General features: G+C 43.5%; 2 protein-coding genes across 7 annotated transcripts in view; one reads left to right on the top strand and one right to left on the bottom strand.

Annotated features, from left to right (window-relative positions):
• Window positions 1-6,605: 6,605 nt before the first annotated feature.
• On the bottom strand, window positions 6,606-9,615 carry SS18L2 (SS18 like 2). The gene is made up of 3 exons (XM_004754252.3): window positions 9,408-9,615; window positions 9,071-9,147; window positions 6,606-7,135 (listed from the first exon to the last, which is right to left on the bottom strand). Exons 1-3 carry the CDS (start codon window positions 9,474-9,476, stop codon window positions 7,048-7,050), a joined length of 234 nt encoding a protein of 77 aa, XP_004754309.1. The 5' UTR covers window positions 9,477-9,615; the 3' UTR covers window positions 6,606-7,047.
• A 3,556-nt stretch (window positions 9,616-13,171) lies between these two features.
• SEC22C (SEC22 homolog C, vesicle trafficking protein) overlaps window positions 13,172-18,398 on the top strand; it is a 31,528-nt gene continuing 26,301 nt past the window's right edge. The window contains exons 1-2 of one of the 6 annotated variants that reach the window (XM_045089017.1): window positions 13,197-13,313; window positions 15,806-15,882. The gene's annotated coding sequence lies outside the window, so the exon portion shown is untranslated. Of the gene's footprint in view, window positions 13,314-13,373; window positions 13,671-15,805; window positions 15,883-18,398 lie in introns of those variants that run through there. The other 5 variants (XM_045089016.1, XM_004754249.3, XM_045089019.1 and 2 more) reach the window with 5 other exon arrangements.

Genomic DNA, 18,398 nt, shown 5'->3' on the forward strand with positions numbered 1-18,398 from the left:
GATAAGAAGAACTAGATGTGGCATGGGGTTTTTATTATTTTAACCTAAAGATGTTTCTTTTTGGTAATGACAGACGTGTTTTGTTTTGTTTTGTTTTATAAAAAGCCTGATTTTTGTCAATACAGCTTTGAAGGTTTTTATATTGTTTCGTATCTGGGCAAGTTGAGATTTTTAAGAACCTCATTTTTAATGTGCAATCAAAGTTTACAACTTGATTTCTTTTTAAAATGTCAACAAACAGCAAGCACCCATTAATAAAGGCCTTAAATAATTTAAAAAAAAAAAAAGAAAAGAAAAAAGGAGTTACCTTAAATGTGGATAATGCACCCATCTTTTGGCCTTTTAGGCAAGTGACTTTTTCCCCCCACTAACTTGCTTTAAAGCATGACTGTGGGGTGCCTGGGTGGCTCAGTGAGTTGAGCCTCTGCCTTCGGCTCAGGTCATGATCTCAGGGTCCTGGCATTGGCCTCTCTGCTTGGTGGGGAGCCTGCTTCCTCCTCTCTCTCTCCCTCTGCCTGCCTTTCTGCCTACTTGTGATCTCCCTCTGTCAAATAAATAAATAAAAATCTTTTTTAAAAAAAGCATGACTGGGGGCGCCTGGGTGGCTCAGTGGGTTAAGCCGCTGCCTTCGGCTCAGGTCATGATCTCAGGGTCCTGGGATCGAGTCCTGCATCGGGCTCTCTGCTCAGTAGAGAGCCTGCTTCCTCCTCTCTCTCTCTCTCTCTGCCTGCCTCTCTGCCTACTTGTGATCTCTCTCTGTCAAATAAATAAATAAAAAATCTTTAAAAAAAAAAAAAAGCATGACTGTGTTTTCACAAATGTCTAAGGCTTCATCCTTGTTAGTGGGGAGCTTGGATGCCATCAAATTCATATGAAAAACTTACTACAATAAGCATTTCTTGTCAGACAGGTTCCTTATTCTGTGTTGATCATCTTTTTCTCTCATTTCAAACTCTAAATTGTCCTTGGCTCTGATGTCTTTTCTAGACACCCGTTTTTTTGCAAGTAGATTGGGTTTTGGTAAAAATTTTTCATCTGCTGTGGGGCTACATTTGCTCAGCCAGTCCATCTGGGTCTATCCACCTAGGATATGGCATTAAACAACTGGTATCTTGGTTATTTCTCTCAGAAGAAGACTCTCAGACAATGGTTTGAGTGCAGGTTGCTTATTTTAGACACGGCCCTAAGAAACTCGCATCTGGAGGGTGAAGAAGTGAACAAGGAAGATAGGCAGTAAAATGTGTGCTATTAAGCCAGCTACCATAGTGATGATTAGAACTTAACCCTGATGGGGGAACTCTGGCAACCAGTACAGAAGAAGAAACATTTTGGAATTGTCCCTATGGATGGGTGAGGTTGCTGGGATGTTAATACTCCCATCTACTGAGTCATTAGTTGAGAGCTGTTCCCAGCATTGTAATCCCCGGGTTCTTCTGATCTGCTATGCCTGGGCAAGGCAGACTTCCAGTTTTAGAAAAAAGTCCTCAGGATGGAGATATGGATATGAACTGTTGGGAGTCAGATGCAGCACAATTAAAGGAATAAACTTTAAGGAATGAGTGTGGAATGCTGAAAACTGCAGCAACTGGCAATTTTTTGTTTGCAGACAAAAGTGCTCAGTCTATGCTTTTCAGCATAGACTTTTCCAACTATATAATAAGAAGCACTTGAGAGGGGCGCCTGGGTGGCTCAGTGGGTTAAAGCCTTTGCCTTCAGCTCTGTTCAGGCTCCCCGCCCCCCACCCTGCCTGCCTCTCTGCCTACTTGTGATCTCTGTCAAATAAATAAATGAAATCTTTTTTAAAAATGCAACCTTCAGGGGCGCCTGGGTGGCTCAGTGGGTTAAAGCCTCTGCCTTTGGCTCGGGTCATGATCCCAGGGTCCTGGGATCGAGCCCCACATCGGGCTCTCTGCTCTGCGGGGAGCCTGCTTCCTCTTCCTCTCTCTCTGTCTCTGCCTGTCTCTCTGCCTACTTGTGATCTCTGTCTGTCAAATAAATAAATAAAATCTTAAAATATATATATATATAAAAATGCAACGTTCACATTAAAAAAAAAAAAAAGCACTTGATAACTTAACACTTGGAATCCCTGCAGCTTCAATATCTGGACTATTTCTCAGCATCTTGGGCCCTGCATAGTTCCCTGGTCTGTGGCTGGGTGTGGGTCCCTTTTGACTTGCCAGGTTTATTAGGAGCTCCCTGAAAGCAAGTCCCAGTGCCCCTTCTCTATTTTCCTCACTGTAGAGCCCAGCACAAGACCTGGTCAAATGAGAACTCATGTTATAATTGAGTTGATGACCACATAGGCAAATACTGCTCTATAAATGGATGAGGGAGAGAGAGAGAGAGAGAGAGAGAACGCTTTGGAACGCTTTGCATAGTTCTTGCTTCTGCCTGCACTGCTAGTTCCCTTGACTGTCACATGTCAGGTTCCTTGTTATTCAACTCTTAGCTGTCATGTTACCTCCTCAGGTCATTCTTGATTCCGTAATTTGAAAGTAGCCACCCAGACACTCCCTAGCACATGATCCTGTTGTAATTCTCTGTACTTATTACCATGTGAAGCTTTCCTTGATTGTTTCTATTTTATTGCTTGTCTCCCCCATAAATACAGGTTATTTATACTGTGTTGTCTTCTTTATATAAGAATAAAGTTTTCCTGAGAGCAGTGGCATTGTCTGACTTCCTCACTGTAGTACCTTCAGCACATACTAGTGGATCAGTAAATATTTTTTGGATGAATGAGTTTATCATAAACAGAAATGAAAACAACCTCCCTTTGGACCCTAGACTCTTACTAAAAAGATTTAGGAAGGAAAGATCCTGGTGAAGGAACAGAACATCGAGATTCCAGAGGAATCTGTAGGATTTTCATTGGGAAAAGAGGTAACAGATTAATTAACTTCCTAAAACTGCTTATATTTTTTTAAAGATTTTATTTATTTATTTGAGAGAGAGAGCACGATAGGAAGGAGGGTCAAATGGAGATGCAGACTCCCTGCTGAGCAGGGAGCCCGATGCAGGACTCGATCCTGTGACTCCTGGATCATAACCTGAGCCAAAGGAAGTTGCTTAACCCACTGAGCCCCCAAGCTCCCCAAATTGCTTTTATTAGTATGGAATCAAAACCATATTAGGTGTGAGGTAGAGTAACAACAAAATGAAGATACTATGTACCCAGCTTAAGAAATATACTCAGGATCACTTTTTTTTTTTTTTCAGGATCACCTTTAGTAATGGAAATTTATTACAGAGGTTCAAGAGCATATGAAATAGCCCTGAACATCATTTCCTCCCCAGCCATATTGTTACATGGGGTCCCCAAAAGTCAGACTCACTGTCAAAAAGCCTCACGAGGAAGTGGAAAAACAGCTTCACATCTTGTGGAATAAACCTGACCTCAAATTATCTGCTCTCTGTTTTATCTGCCTTATCCTCATCTCAGGAGAATGTGATAATGACAGAAGTAAATCACAGCTGCAAATCCTGGGAAGCAGGCTTGGAAATGCCAGAGAAAGGCTCAGGCCCCGTGTAGGCTGGTGGGAGATCAGCTTGACCCTGAGAGTTGGAAAAAGGTAGACAGGCTCAGTAGAGGCTTAATGTTGAAGTAGGAGGTCCTCTGAGAAGAGAAAGTGGATAATACATTCTGGTCAGGTTTGGTCTTTATCTTTTTAAATCACCTTTCACCAACTATATTGATTTCTGGGTGCCTTAAGAGGGACGGCAGATACGCTTCAGGTTGTCTCTGAAGCAGACAGGTAGAGGTAAGCTGCGGCACGGGTGAGGACAGCTAACTGGCCTGCCCCAACTTCTCCAGTGTATTTCCCCAGAAAAGGGCCCTCTGGAGAGTAGGGTAAACTGTGGCTTCAATCACCTCGGCCATTTCCAGAGGCCTCTGACTGGCCCTGCTTCAGTCCTCTACACATGGACTGAAATACCTTCCAAGAGACAAAGGGAGGGAAACACGCAGGTCACAAAACTCCTTCCCTCTGAGGGAGAACTGAACTTTGTCTTCAAGGCTATTGTCCCTGCTACACTTACCTCCCATAGGCCCTACTGGCTTGCTCAGAGCCCATAGTGGAACCTCTGACGCTAAGTCACAGACCCTCGCCTACCTTGCTGGTAGTGGAGAGTTTCTACAAGGTCAGACTCAGCTCATGCTGGCAGAAGCCCACCTCAGGGGCCGCCATGTGGTTTTTTATTTTCTCCTCTGACATCTAAGGCCGACTTGGCTACAAAGGCTGCTTGTTAATTCAGGGGAACTAACCACCCTGTAGGCAACCCCAAATCAGGCAGACAGTTCTGGGACATTTATATGCTTTTGAGATCATCGCCCCCCACCTCTTGCCCTCGGCGACTGAGTCCTTATTGCCTGTAGCAGTGACCTTGGTAACACATACATTTAGTGGATTTTCCTCCTCTGTCTCACTCTCCTTGCGGCCCTATTCCTGCTTCCTGGGATCATCTCGCAAATAAACTATCTGCACCCAAGGCCTTGTTTCGGGCTTGTTTTAGGCGAGACCCAAATTGAAACATCAGCTGGTGCTCTCATTCCAGCTAGAGCCAAGCCATATGTAAACAAGTCAAGCTGCCCAATAAAGGGAGACAGCTGCCCAGTAAAGGGAGACAGCTGCCATCCAACTCCAGCGGTTGCCATGGGGACCTGCAGGCCCAGCATTGCTAGAAATGGGAAATCCATTAGTGGGAAATCCTCTCTAAATGTTAGCAACTAATTCAAAACTAAAAGCATTGCATAGTGCCCACAGTATCTGCTCATCAGGTTAGGCCTGTGAGCAGCCCACTTGGCATAGAGTATGGGCACCAACCCCCTGAACAGTTGGGATGGGGGAAGAGTCCACTAATAGGCTAGAACCCTAAGGATGGAAGAATGGGTGAGGGAGCAAAGACCAGCCTTCTTCCCAGACTTGAGAAGAGCCCAAAAGGCCAGAGCCCTGACATCATATATTAACACACACTGTTTACTTCGTGCCCTGCTCTCAATCTTACAACCTCAGAAGGCAGATACTACTTTCATTATCCTCATTTTATAGGTGAGGAAATGAGAGCTCTCAGAGGTTGTGATTTGAACTGGGATTCAAAATGAGGTCTGTCTTCACTATTTACACATTATAGTCTCTCTGCGTTGCAACCTTGATTCCTTAAAAAGGAGCCAGGTTCCGGAGGTTCTAATTTTGTGTTCATTTAGGAAAATCTCCTTGCCTCATTTTACAGGTAAGTCTCAAAGACGGAAAGTTCTTTATAGATCAAAGCTAATTCAGGCAGAAGGGATGATAAAATAGGAAATCACCAGAATGCAATCCCTAATGAAGTAATAGATCAAAACTAGGTAGATCATAACTTAGGTGAAAGGCTGTTGGGCACCTGATTAATAAATTGGGTCATTCCTGATGTGATGCAAAACCAAGTATCTCTTACCTCTCATGATGTATACTTGCCAAAAATATTAGAGTTGGGAGTCCAAATGAACCTCTACCTCTACCAGTTTACAGGAAAAGTGAGCAATAGTGGGATATATTTAATGACACCACAGGGATACAACTAGGTAACTCTAGAATATGAGAAATTTTAGGGCAAATGACCTAGTTTTCCCAACAAATGGCAAAGAAGGGGAACTACTAAGTATTTTTATTGAGACTTAAGGGACATCAACATAATGTAGTGTATGAATCTTGTTCGGATCCTGAGTTAGAGAAATCAACAAGAAGACATTCTATGGGGACGCCTGGGTGGCTCAGTTGGTTAAGCGTCTGCCTTCCACTCAGGTTATGATCCCAGGGTCCTGGGATTGAGTCCCACATTGGGCTCCCTGCCTGGTGGGGAGCCTGCTTCTTCCACTGTGTCCTGCTCTCCCTGCTTGTGCGCTCTCTCTCTCTCTCTCTCTCTCTCTGATAAGTAAATAAACAAAATCTTAAAAAAAAAAAAAAAAAGACATTCTATGATAACTGATGGGGCTCAGGACATACTCCTCCAAACTGGCACCTTGGCTTACTGGACATTTTAAGCTGAAGATCGAGAAATGGCAGATGTTGGAAGCACTCTCTGACCTCCCATGAAGCAGGTCATGAGACCCTCATGTGAGAGGTGCCCTCCTTATACCCAGAAGAAAGGATCATCCTTCTCTCTTAAAATGGAGGGATACTGAGAATTTGAATGAAAAGGCCATGCTAAGTTCCCACAATTTACTACACGTAGCTCATATCCTTCTGTCCTCTCAGTTTCCCACAGCTTTCCACTTTTCATCTAATCACATATAAAAATGATCAAGTTTAACTGTTTCTTTGGGTCTTCATTTCTTTATGAAGGGCTCCTATGTCATATAAAACCTAAATTTATATGCCTTTGTTAATCTGTCTTTTGGTACAGAGCCCCAGCCAAGAACTTTAAAAAGATAAGAGGAAGAAGATATTTTTTAAAAAGTATGTTAAAAGATATTATTAGATGATATCAAGTAATAATTAAGAATTACTATTGATTTTGTTAGCAATGATAATGGTGTTATTACATATATATTTTTTAAGTCTCCACAGTTTTTCCGGAAGACCAAATGGAACACTATATGCAAATCTCTGTACTTGAAATGAGTGTTTCGTGGAAAGACAGGCTTTATTTCAAAGCAACCCAAAAATGGCCAGGTCCACAACTACAAACTGGAGGAGGGGGGAGCACACAATTACACATCCATTAGGCAGGGCCTCAGTCAGGAGTCTTGCCAGTTCCTCTTGATTCCCCACCACCTAATCAGTTTCCTCTTCAGGCTGAAACTGAAAAGTAGAATTGAAGATGCCCATGATATCTCTGTTATCCAAATATGCCTATTTCAGGAAAGAGGACATCTGGAGCTTAATTATTAAAATATTTACACTGAGAATATAGTTCATTTAGTAGCTTTCTTCCCATTTTCACATTTTTAAAAGAGCCACAGAGGGCTCATTCAAGTTTTAAGCATTTCAGTTGGTAAAGATCCTGTCTTTACTTCATAGGACATGGATTATAATCAGTAAGTCCTCAGGACAGCCAACTGAAAGATTATTCCATTGCTTTTGAAGCACTGGTCGGGTTGGCATCTGCAATGGTAGCCAAATAAATGAGATTTCTGTGTAACACATGCTGGTACCTATGGGTGAAAAGAGGCAAAAATTAGAGGCTTTGTTTTGATGAACATGAACAAAAGACTGGAAAGGAATTTACGCACTCAGTTGGAATGGCTCATCTCTTGACTAGATGATTCAGTATCGTCAACCTCCTCGTTTAACACCAACGAAAATATATCCAGAATCTATCTGTTCTCACGTATCACTTTCATAGCTACCTCTCTGGGTCAAGCCACTATCCTTGCTGTATTGGACCAGTCTCCTAGCTGGTCTCCCTGCTTTGCCTCTGCACTCCTACTCTACCCCCACATAGCAACCTAAGTGATTATTGTGCAGTTTAAGTCAAGACTTGCCATACCTCTAATTAAACCCTCCAAAGGCTCCTATTTCATTCTGAGTAAAGCTGAGCCCTTCTAGCCCTTCTGGTGGCCTACAAAGCTCTACATGATTGGGGCCTCTAGTCATCTCTCTGACCTCAGCTCCTACCACTTTCCCTTCACCCACTGAGGTCTGGCTGAGGTCTGCCTACAGTGTCCTCTTTGCTGTGCCCTGAAGCTAACTAGTGTGCTCCAGTCAAGGGGGCTTTTCCACCTAATGCTGTCTCTGCTTTATATATCTAGCTAGCTCAGCACTCCTTCTTGCCAATTAGCCTGCTTTATTCTTACTTAAAGCACTTATTAGTATGTGCCTACTTGTATGACTTCCTCCCTCTAGATTCTAGGCTCTAGAATGTAAAGTCCATAAAAGCAGAGCGGGCACCTGATTGGATAAAAAGCAGAGCTGGTTTTGATACTGATTCCCCAGTAGCTGATACAGTGTCTGGTATTCAGTAGTAGTTATAAAGTATTTGTGGAACAAAATTATAGAAGGAACAAGGCACTCTTATGTTATCATATGAGCTTACTATAGTAGTGATTCTCAATCAGGGGGTACAATTTTCTACCCAGGAAGACAAATCAGACTGGGGACTTGGGCAGGAAGCATGGCCCATGCAATGTGAAAAAGCCCACCAGAAAATTTGGTAACTTTCTTACCCACAGGTTGAGAATCACTACACCAAAATAAATATTTTGCAACTATTTTCCATATTGAAAAATGAGAGTTTACTATAAACTACAAAAAAAGTAAACTACCAGATGCCAGAACCGAATATAAAGACTTATGCAAAGATGGCGATCTCTACTTTTCCACTGAGCTGTTCGGTGAGAACCTATAGGTGATTTTTTTTTTTAGGGGATGGAAAAAAGCATGGTTTTCTTAAAGATGTCTTCAGTAAAAATGAAATAATGTACTTTTCTATAATAAATGGAGCATAATTCCTAAAAGAGACTATTTTCTCTGATTTTGGTATATAGCTAGATAGCACATTCAATTACTGTGCAGAATTTGACTTCGGCCTAATGTGGAAGTCTTTTATTGGTCCCTGTGTGCATTACAGACCAACTGCAAGTTAGAAAATGAAGGGGGTGTGGCACCTGGGTAACTCTGTCGGTTAAGCCTCTGACTCTTCATCTCAGCTCAGATCTAGATCTCAGAGTGGTGAGTGCAAGACCGGTGTTGGTCTAAAAAAAAAAAAAAAAAAAAAAAGGAACTCAGCAGTCGAATGGTCTGACCCTCTCAGGAAAAAGATAAGCTGGGGATCCATGAGGAGAAACGGGCCAGAGCTCACATCCCCTGAGACTAGTTTCCCATGTGTTCCCTTCCCCATCCCTATAGTCCTCAACTGACCCGTCTACGTGAAGGAGGTTTGCCATGAGCATAAGTCAAATTTTGAAGAGGGTGCCACGTCTAACTCCAGGCTTCACAATGTGCTGTCTGTGTAGTTTTTGGCGGGTAAGTAACCTCTCTGAGCCTCACCGGCGATCAATCACGCAAGACTCCTAGTTCAGGGCAGCTGCTGTATCACCACACTGGTTTCACCCTACACTCAAAAGCCGGGGGTTGGAGCGGGTACTTACTGGACACACTCATTCGCCCGGCCTTTGTTCTGATACTCCACTATACAGCGGATGAGCTGGTCATTCTCCTCCAAAAGCTGAAAGACCAGAGAAGGGGTCACTGCAGAGCGTTATCAGGACGGCCGAGAACACTGCCCTCCCCCAACTCTCTCCAATGCCGGGCTGTCCTGCCCCAGTCCCTTTGCCAACTTCGTTCCCATCTCACTCCAAACCCCTGCAAAGTCATCCCCCTACGCACACCACAAGCCTCAGCGGGGATTCCGCTCACTCCAGGAAGATTCCCGCAGCCCTTGGGATCTCAACTAAGGAACATCTCTCTGCCCGAGTTTGCGCTCACCCGCTGGATCGTCTCCTGATTGACTTCTGCCTTGCCTTTCAGCCAGTCCGGTACGAAGGCCACCGACATCCCGGGAAGCCAGGTTGGACTTGGGCCTCAAACCCTGCGGACCCCGGCACATCTAGATCAGAGCCTACCAGCTAAACGCACTACGGCCGTAGCAGGGACCCACGATAGGTGGGGCCCACGCTCTCGGCGTTGATTGGGTCCTCCCGTTGACTGGGAACAGGCGGAACGTCATTTGTGATTGGGCGCGCAGGAGCAATGCTTAGAGCGTCAGTCTCGGCCCCGCCCCCGTCCCCGGGGCTTGGAGCTGTTTGCCCCTCCTTTGCATTTGCGCAGTCCTGAGGGCTAGCCTCGGGGGCGGGGTCTGGCAGGAGCAGCACGCCTCTTAGGCGCGGTGTCCCGTCTGTCTGCGGGAGTACCTTGCCCAGGGTCACGCAGGAATCGTGACCAGGAGAGGCGGGGCAGTCATATAAGAAAACAGAATTACTGAGAAAGCAAGACAGAAGCAATTACAAAGGCTGTTGAAAGGTCAATCAAGGTAGAGACTAGAACTTTGATGTCCTTAATGAAGGAAATTTCAGTGATGTGTCGAGGCAGCAGTGAGTATTGCCAGGGACAGTGAAATTCAGGAAAGGTGGAGCAAATGGGACCTTTAGAGTAGGCCCCTTTCCCCAGGAAGTTTGGATGTAAAAGGGAAAAGGGAATGAAGGTGGTAGTTGGAGGGACAGAAGTTAGTGGGAGCTGAGGACTCTCGCTTTAATGGTTGCTCTTTCCTCAGTGAAGGAGGCATCTGGAAAAGGGAGGGAGATGTAGAAGAGTGAAAGATCTGGGGAGCATGTGGGAGATTTCGAGGTTGGCTGTGGGAAAAATTGGAGATAGGCAAACATAGGATGCTGGACCATATTGAGGACTTGGTGGAGGTGGGCAATGTACATACGTAGCACTAATCTGTATGGCTTTGAGATTTTTTTCCAGCAACACTTACAGCTCAGGAACAGATACAGAGAAGCCAGAAGGTTGGATTTTTTCCCCAGAGTTGGAGTGCTGCCAGGCAGGTGTGACAGAAGAATTACTGCACAGTGGAGCATATTGGGAAGAAGGTGATGGAAGTGATAGACCTTGGACTTTCAGCTGATGGGAAAGAGTGGAGAGATGTGATTGGAAATAAACTTTGGAGAGAGGTGATACACAGGACAAAGTTGAAGACCAAGTGGACTGGAGGCTTCTGCAGGCCAGAGAACAGTGGGCAGACTTCTGGGAACAGCCTAGGGACAGTCAGAGATCAGGTGTCTGCATCTGCAACTTTGGACATGGAGCTCTTCTGCGGTGATAACAGCAGTCCAGGGTGTAACCCTGGAAGTGGAGGGATGAAGAAGCCCAGAAGAGAAACCCTCTGGAGTCAGAATGGCCAGTGATTGGAGAGGAGGGCTAGTACTTCAGATGCCACATCACCTCTGTACCCAGTCCACTGAGATGCCAGGACCACACTAGCTGCACCAGTCAGAAGGCACAAAGCCCTATTATAAAGCACTCACATTGCAGGTTCTGAGAGCCCGAGCTTCAGAACCTCTGGGTTTTTGTGGGTTTGGTGCCAATTTTTCCTTCCCCATCCAAGCCAGAGCCTTGTTTTCATGACTTGTGGTGAGAAGAACCTATCTTCATTCACTTGTGAATGCACTTTGAGGGGGAATCCTAGCTTCTTCCCAGGCCCATTCAGTGAAGGGGTTTTCAATCTCCTTTTCAGTCTCCTTTGTCAGTCCCCAAAAATCCCATTGATTTTATCCTTTGTGCCTTTTATGACCTACGCTCATGATCTTTCGTCACACAGGCCAACACTGACTCAGTGTGGGAGGGGACTACACAAGAATGTGAATACCAGGAGGCAGGGATCCATGGAGTTTGTCTTGGACTCTGTCATAACTCTCTTCTGTTTCTATGTAATGCCCTTTGTGGTGGTGACTTTCAAAAGTCTTTTCTAGGGGGCCTGTGGCTATGTTTAAGCCTCTGCCTTCGGCCCTCCCAGGGTTCTGGGATCGAGCCCCGCACCACCCGGGGATGCTTCCTCCTCTCTCTCTGCCTGCCTCTGCCTACTTGTGATCTCTCTCTGTCAAATAAATTAAAAAAAATAAATAAAAAAAATATAAAAAATTCAAAAGTCTATGTCTAGCCCGGACTGGTACATGGAATGTATATTCATGTATACATTATATATTCAACTGCCTACATTGACATACCAACTAGAAATCTCAAAGGCGCCTCAAATTCAGTTTGTCTAAGATGGAACTAGTGGTCATTCTTCTTTCCAAAATCAGGACCTCTTCCAGTGTTCTTTATGTCCTATGAATCCTTCCAGTATCTACCCATTCACCCAAGGCTGAAGAGTGGCATTACCCTTGAAGATACTTTGTCGCTCTTCCACATCCAAATCACCACCACGTCTTGTTGATTTTGCTGCTATGAGTGTCTGCAGACTGGCTGCTTCTCTTCCTCCTCATTGTGGCTCCAGTCCAAGCCCAAGCTCTAGCATCATCCTCTCATGCCCAGATGGCTGCACTGGCTTCCCAGCCAGACCTGTCAGAGCTTCCATGAGCCTTCTTCATTTTGTTCTTAACTACAGCAGCCAAAGTGATCTTACTAACGCAAGTTTGATCAGTTTCCCACTGTCCTAAACTTTCTACCGTGGCCTATAAGATCCTACAGACTTAGCTCTTCTCTCTAGTGGTTCTCACCCTATTCCTTACTCTCTAAACTCTTGAGTTTTTCCTTCCATGTCTTTTTTTTTTTTTTTTGGTGGCAAAATATACATAACATAAAATTTACCAGTTTAACCATTTTAACTTTTATTATTTTTTTTTTAAAAATATTTTATTTATTTATTTGAGAGAGAGTGAGCAACAGAGAGCACGAATGGGAGGGGCAGAAGGAGAAGCAGACTCTCTGCTGGGTAAGGAGCCTGACATTGGGCTCACTTCCAGGACCCTGGGATCATGACCTGAGCTGAAAGCAGATACCTAACCAAGCCACCCAGGCGCCCCCACTTTAACCATTTTTAAATATACATTTCTGTGACATTTAAAATTTTCCGTTGTTGTGCAACCATCCCTACCATCCATTTTTCAGAGCCTTTTCACCTTCCCCAGCTGAAATTCTGTGCCTGTTAAACACTAGGTTCTCACGTACTACCCTGATTCTTTTCATCCCTCCAAGGAGCCTCCCTATTCTTTAAACATACTCTACCCTCTGTCTGAAACACTCTTCTTCCCCCCTTTGCCTAGTTAGCTACGTCAGCTGGTGTCACATTCTGAAGGAAGCCTCCTCCTACTCTGAAGTTCAGACCAGAACCTCCTGTAACTTCCCTGAAAAACCTTGTTCTTCTCTGAAGAACACATACCTCAATTTGTATTTGAACATATGTGTAATTGTTTGTTTGATGGGTGCTCTCTCTCTGCCCTCTCTTAACATAGTTTTTAGTGTCAGGAGTTCCTCGTTGTGTCCCCAGTGCCTGGTAGAGTGTCTGGCGCAAAGCAGGTGCTCCAAATTTGTTGGACGAAAAGTAAATGGACGAATTCTGCTCCTCAGCACTGGACCATCCATCTGTGATATGAATGTCTCCATCCCCAGATTGGGATCTGTCCCTCGGGGTCGGACTTTAGCACCTCATCCAGTGTGGCAGGAGGCTGTGCTCTTTGGTTTGCCTATCTTGCCTATTTTGCTTCCCGCCCAGGGGCGCAGACAGCGGAACACACACACAGCTGGGGCGTGTCGCGCAATTACGCGGAACCTCCCTGCCTCCGCACGTCAGTTGCGGACTCTACCCCGGCAGGAATCGTGCTTAGACCGAGAAGTCTCCTGGCACCTCCGGACGTGGGAATTACAGGCTTGGACATCAAACCCAGGACGGTGAGAGCCAGGAGATGGGAATTAAATTGGGAGGCGCGCGCGCCCCTGCCACACCCCCTCTACATTTGGGTTGCAGCCCTTTAAGAACCCGCTCATTCAAGATTCCTCCGGGACCGGCGGGGAAAGCGCTCCGGGATTGGTCTGTTCGGGTGAGGGTGTCGCTTAGCAGCAGCAAATGGAGAATTCAAGACTTGCGCATGCGTACCACCGCCTACCTGCGCCTGGGCCGCCAGTGACCTGGGCCGGGTCCGTCCGGTGGGCCGAGGTTGCAGAGGCGGCGGCGGATGGTACCGCGGCGAGGCGGCGAGGCGGCGCGACGGGCGGGCGCCGACTCCCGGAGGCCGCCGTCCGGGCGAGGTGAGGGCTCGCGGGCGGAGGCGGGCGCCGCGGCCCGTTAGCCTAAAGCGGGCGGGGTCGGGTGTGGCGCAGGGCGGGCCTGGAGATGGAGGCGGCCCCGGGCCCGCCCCGCCCTCTGGCTGGGCTTAGCCCCACCCGGCTTCGTGGGGCTTCCAGGAGCCGTCTGCCCCCCTGTCTTCCTCCCCCGGCTGCTCTCCGGACTCAGGAGAACCCGAGGCGCGCGCCTTCAGGAACCCTCAGCTGACAGATGCGCGTCGAGCGCTGCTCCCAATGGGATGAGAAGGGGTGTGTCTAAATGAGAGAGGGGGCGATCGTTCCCTTGATTATCCACGAAGCCTCTGTCAGAGTACTGTTTAATTTTAATAGCAAAGTTTTCTTACCATACTGAAATTATACGATTTGGGTTACCAAATACTGGGTGCATTGGACCAGCTTTTCCGAACTATCAGGTGTAGGAGGTGATGTACATCTGTGTCTATTATAGACTTACATCTAGACCCTCAGGAGACGGAAGGATAAAAAACAATCTGGGGAAAAAGGTTTTTAGAAATCAGAGCCACAAAAGAATATTCCCAGTGGCCAAAAGTAATTGGTGATATTTGCTACAGGATCAGAACAAAAAAATAAGCTTCAGACTAATGGGTAACGTAATTTTAATTAAGGTTTACCAAGGAATTCATCCTGATAAAGGGAATTTTAGTAAAATTAGAATGTAAAAAAATTGAAAGCAGTTTAATATTGGTAAATCTAATTAAGTTGATATAATAGAATTTGCTCTGGAAAATACATTTTAGACGATGGTTATTATAGATCTGTATGTGTTGACAACACAGAAGACATCTGGAGTCGGAAAGTTTTATTCTTAGAAAGAGCTTCAGAAACCAGCTGCATCCAAAAGGTGATTGATGGTCAGGGAGGAAAACTGACTTATTCAAAGAAACACAATGAGTAAGGAACAATTGTAACAAGTGTAAACCTAGGCCTCTGTTCCTTCTATTAACAGGTCTCTGATTAGTTGAGTAGTAAGTAATGCTCTAGCAGAAAGTAGGTGTAATCCCAAAGACTGGATTTAGAGAGGCAGAATAAAGTGAAAAGGTTACACAGGCTTTTGAATATTTTGAGTAAGGGAAGTTTGTTTTTGAATCCTGGCTCTATCACTTATGCCTTTGAAACTACAGTTTTCCCACCTGTTCAGTGTAGATTATGATTATTAGATTATCTACCTCATAGATAGTTATTAGCATTAAATAAACATTATCAGTTTAAAAGTTCCTAGCATAATGCCTCACATTTAATATTAGCTGCTATCAAGTTCAGTCCCCTACTCTTCTTAGCTCCTATCAAAGAATTGACCTCAACCCACCCACCCCCATACTGTCCCCAACCAACATGGTACAAAGGAGCCTGAATGATCTTAATTGGGTAACCAGTTCTCAAGTCTTGTGGCTGAAGATGAATTCAGTAAGGATGACATAACTCAGTATTGTTTTCTGCATTGTATATTCGAGGAGTGGGTAGTATGCCTTATGGTCAAGACTTTGTTTGAATATTTGAGTACCGAATAAAACTTTTTTTGTTTGTTTTTGTTAATCTTTTGCAAGGCCTGGTCATGACTGGGTCATTTAATGTTTTTCTTTCACGTTTTCTTTCTCTCTCTGTTTTGGAGGGAGGAGGAGGAGGAGGAGTATATGTGGTAGGGATTTGAGAGAGGGCTAAGTGTAAGGGGGGAGGAGAAAAACCAGTGGGAACAAGGGTGGCTTCCAGCTTGGTACAAAGTCTTTGCTGGTAGAAGAGGGATAATCTATGACATGAGCAGTTTATAAATAGATGCTGAGAAGAGGATTTAGGGAAAGGGGGATGCAGATTACGATATAATTTTCATAAAGCCTAATAGTAACTTGGGTGCTGTAATTGTTTACTAATTCAGTTTCTACTTTAAAAAAATCTATTTATATAAATTTTTTTTCCTCTCTAAGTAAAAATTTATTGTGGAACAGTGCTCAAAATATGGATCAGAATATGGCAAGATCTGAAAACCCACATTTCTTTTCCCAGTGGGAAAAAATAAAGCAGCTTTTAGGTCATTCATTCATTTGCTTAGCAGTTTTTACTGAGACCTTCCTCATGTGTGCCAGGCATGGTGTCAGGTTATGAGGCCTACTGACCTGTAGAAGCAGCTGGGAAGACCTGGAAGACAAACTAGTGTCTCTGTGTGAGTACTCCGAGGTTACTTTTGTCTTTATATAATGGATAATATATTTTTTTTCTTTAATTGTGGCATGATTTTCCAGATTTATACCACTACTTCTTGTTTTTTAAACTGAATACAAGTTATTGGTAAACAGCTTTTATTTTAATTAATTCTCAGATTAGAGTACCTTCCAGTTTGGAAATGTCATGTAGTTATGGAGCTGCTCACTATAAAACATGTTTTTCTTTTTTTTTAAAGATTTTATTTATTTATTTGACAGAGACACAGCAAGAGAGGGAACACAAGCAGGGCGAGTCGGAGAGGGAGAAGCAGGCTTCCTGCCAAGTGGGGAGCCTGATGCTGAGGCACCATCCTAGGACCACAGGATCATGACCTGAGCCAAAGGCAGATGCCTAACAACTAAGTCACCCAGGCACCCCATAAAACATGTTTTTCAACATTTGCACATAAATCATTGAAACTATAGTTAAGTAGCAGAAAAGATTATTGTCTACTTATAGAGATATTTGAAAATGACACTTAAACATAAAAAGCCTCATTTAAGTAAATGGTATAAAGACTTTAAGTTAATACTTTTTTCTTCAAATTTTATTTAAAAGTAATTATAAGAAGTTGCCAAGATAGTATCGGGAGGTCCCATATACCTTTTACCTAGTTTCCCCCATTGGTTACATCTTACATAATAAGGATGGTACAATATCAAATCTAGGAAATTAACATTGATATAAAGTATATATAGTTCCATGCCACTTTACCACATGTGTAGTTTCCTATAACCACCATCGCAGTCAAGATACAGAATTGTTGCTTCACCACAAAGATCTTCCTCTTGTTCTCCTTTCTAGTCACACTCATTCCCCTCCTCCTCACCAACTCTAACCCTTGGCAACAACGAATCATTTCTCCATCTCTGTAATTTTGTCATTCTGAGAATGTTACATAAAAGGATTCCTATGATACGTGACCTTTTGAGATAGGGTTTTTTTGTTGTTGTTGTTCCACACAGTGCTTTTGAGATCCATCCGAGTTGTTTTGAGTTTCAATAGTTTCTTTCTTTTTACTGCTGAGTAGTGTTCCATTATATGAATGTACTGTTGTTGTTTTTTTAACCGTTCACTATTTTTAGGATATTTAGTTGTTTCCTGTTCTTGACTGTTATAAATAAAGCTGTTAAGAACAATTGTATACAGGTGTTTGTGGGGACATAAATTTTCATTTCTTGAGATAAATGCCCAGCAGTGTGATTGATAGATCATTTGTTAATTGCATGTTTAGTTTTAAAAGACACTGCCAAACTACTTTCCCCAAGTGGCTTTTCTGTTTTGTAGTAACATATGAGAGATTCAGTTCCTATGCATGCCTTCCCAGCATTTGATATTTTCACTTTAAAAAATTTTAGCTGTTCTCATTGGTATGTAGTATTATCTCATTTTGATTTTAAGTTACTTTTCCCTTAATTGCTAGTGATGCTGAACATCTTTTCATGTGCTTTTTTGCCACCTGTGTATTCTTTTTGGTGAAATGTCTGTTCATGTACTTCACCCATTTTCTAATTAGATTGTTTTTTTACTGTTGAATTTTGAGAGTTCTTTATAGATTCCAGTTATATAGATATCTGTATATCAGATATGTGGTTTAAAAAATATTTTATCCCAGGGGCGCCTGGGTAGCTCAGTGGGTTAAGCCGCTGCCTTCAGCTCAGGTCATGATCTCGGGGTCCTGGGATCGAGTCCCACATCGGGCTCTCTGCTCGGCAGGGAGCCTGCTTCCTCCTCTCTCTCTCTTTGCCTGCCTCTCTGCCTGCTTGTGATCTCTCTCTGTCTAATAAATAAATAAATAAATAAATCTAAAAAAAAAAAATTTTCTCCCAGTCTCTGGATTGCCTTATATCCTTTTTGCTGAAGGTTTTGCAGATTGAATATTTTTAATTTTGATGAAATCCAATTTACTGTTTTTTCTTTTGTGGATTATGCTTTTGGTCTCATGTATAAGAACTCTTCTCCAAGTCCTGAAGATTGTCTCTTATATTTTCTTCCATTTTTATAGTTTTATTTTTTAAGATTTACATTTATGACCCATTTTGAATTGATTTTTATGTAAGATGTGAGGTTTAGGTCAAGAATTTTTTTCCTTATAGATATCCATTGCTACAGCACCAACTATAGAAAAACTGTCCTCACTCCACTGAATTGGTTTTGCACCATTGTCAAAAATCATTTGGCTATACTTCCGTAGGTCTATTTCTGTATTGTCTATTGATCTTTGTTTCTGTTCCTCTGCCAGTAGCACTCAATCTTGACTAGTATAGCTATATAATAACTCTTGAATAGGATAGCATGGTTCCTTCCACTTTATTCTTTTTCAAAATTGTTTTAGCTATTTTAGTTTCTTTGCCTTCCCACATAAATTTTAGAATAGGTTTATCTATCTCTACAAACTATCATTCTGTTGTTTTTATAGGAAGTGCATGTAACCAGTGTATCAATTTGGGTCAGAATTAACATCTTTACTACATT

The sequence above is a fragment of the Mustela putorius genome, unplaced genomic scaffold (genome assembly GCF_011764305.1).
Source record: "Mustela putorius furo isolate JIRA1106 unplaced genomic scaffold, ASM1176430v1.1 tig00003834_pilon_pilon_pilon, whole genome shotgun sequence".
Taxonomy (NCBI): domain Eukaryota; kingdom Metazoa; phylum Chordata; class Mammalia; order Carnivora; family Mustelidae; genus Mustela; species Mustela putorius.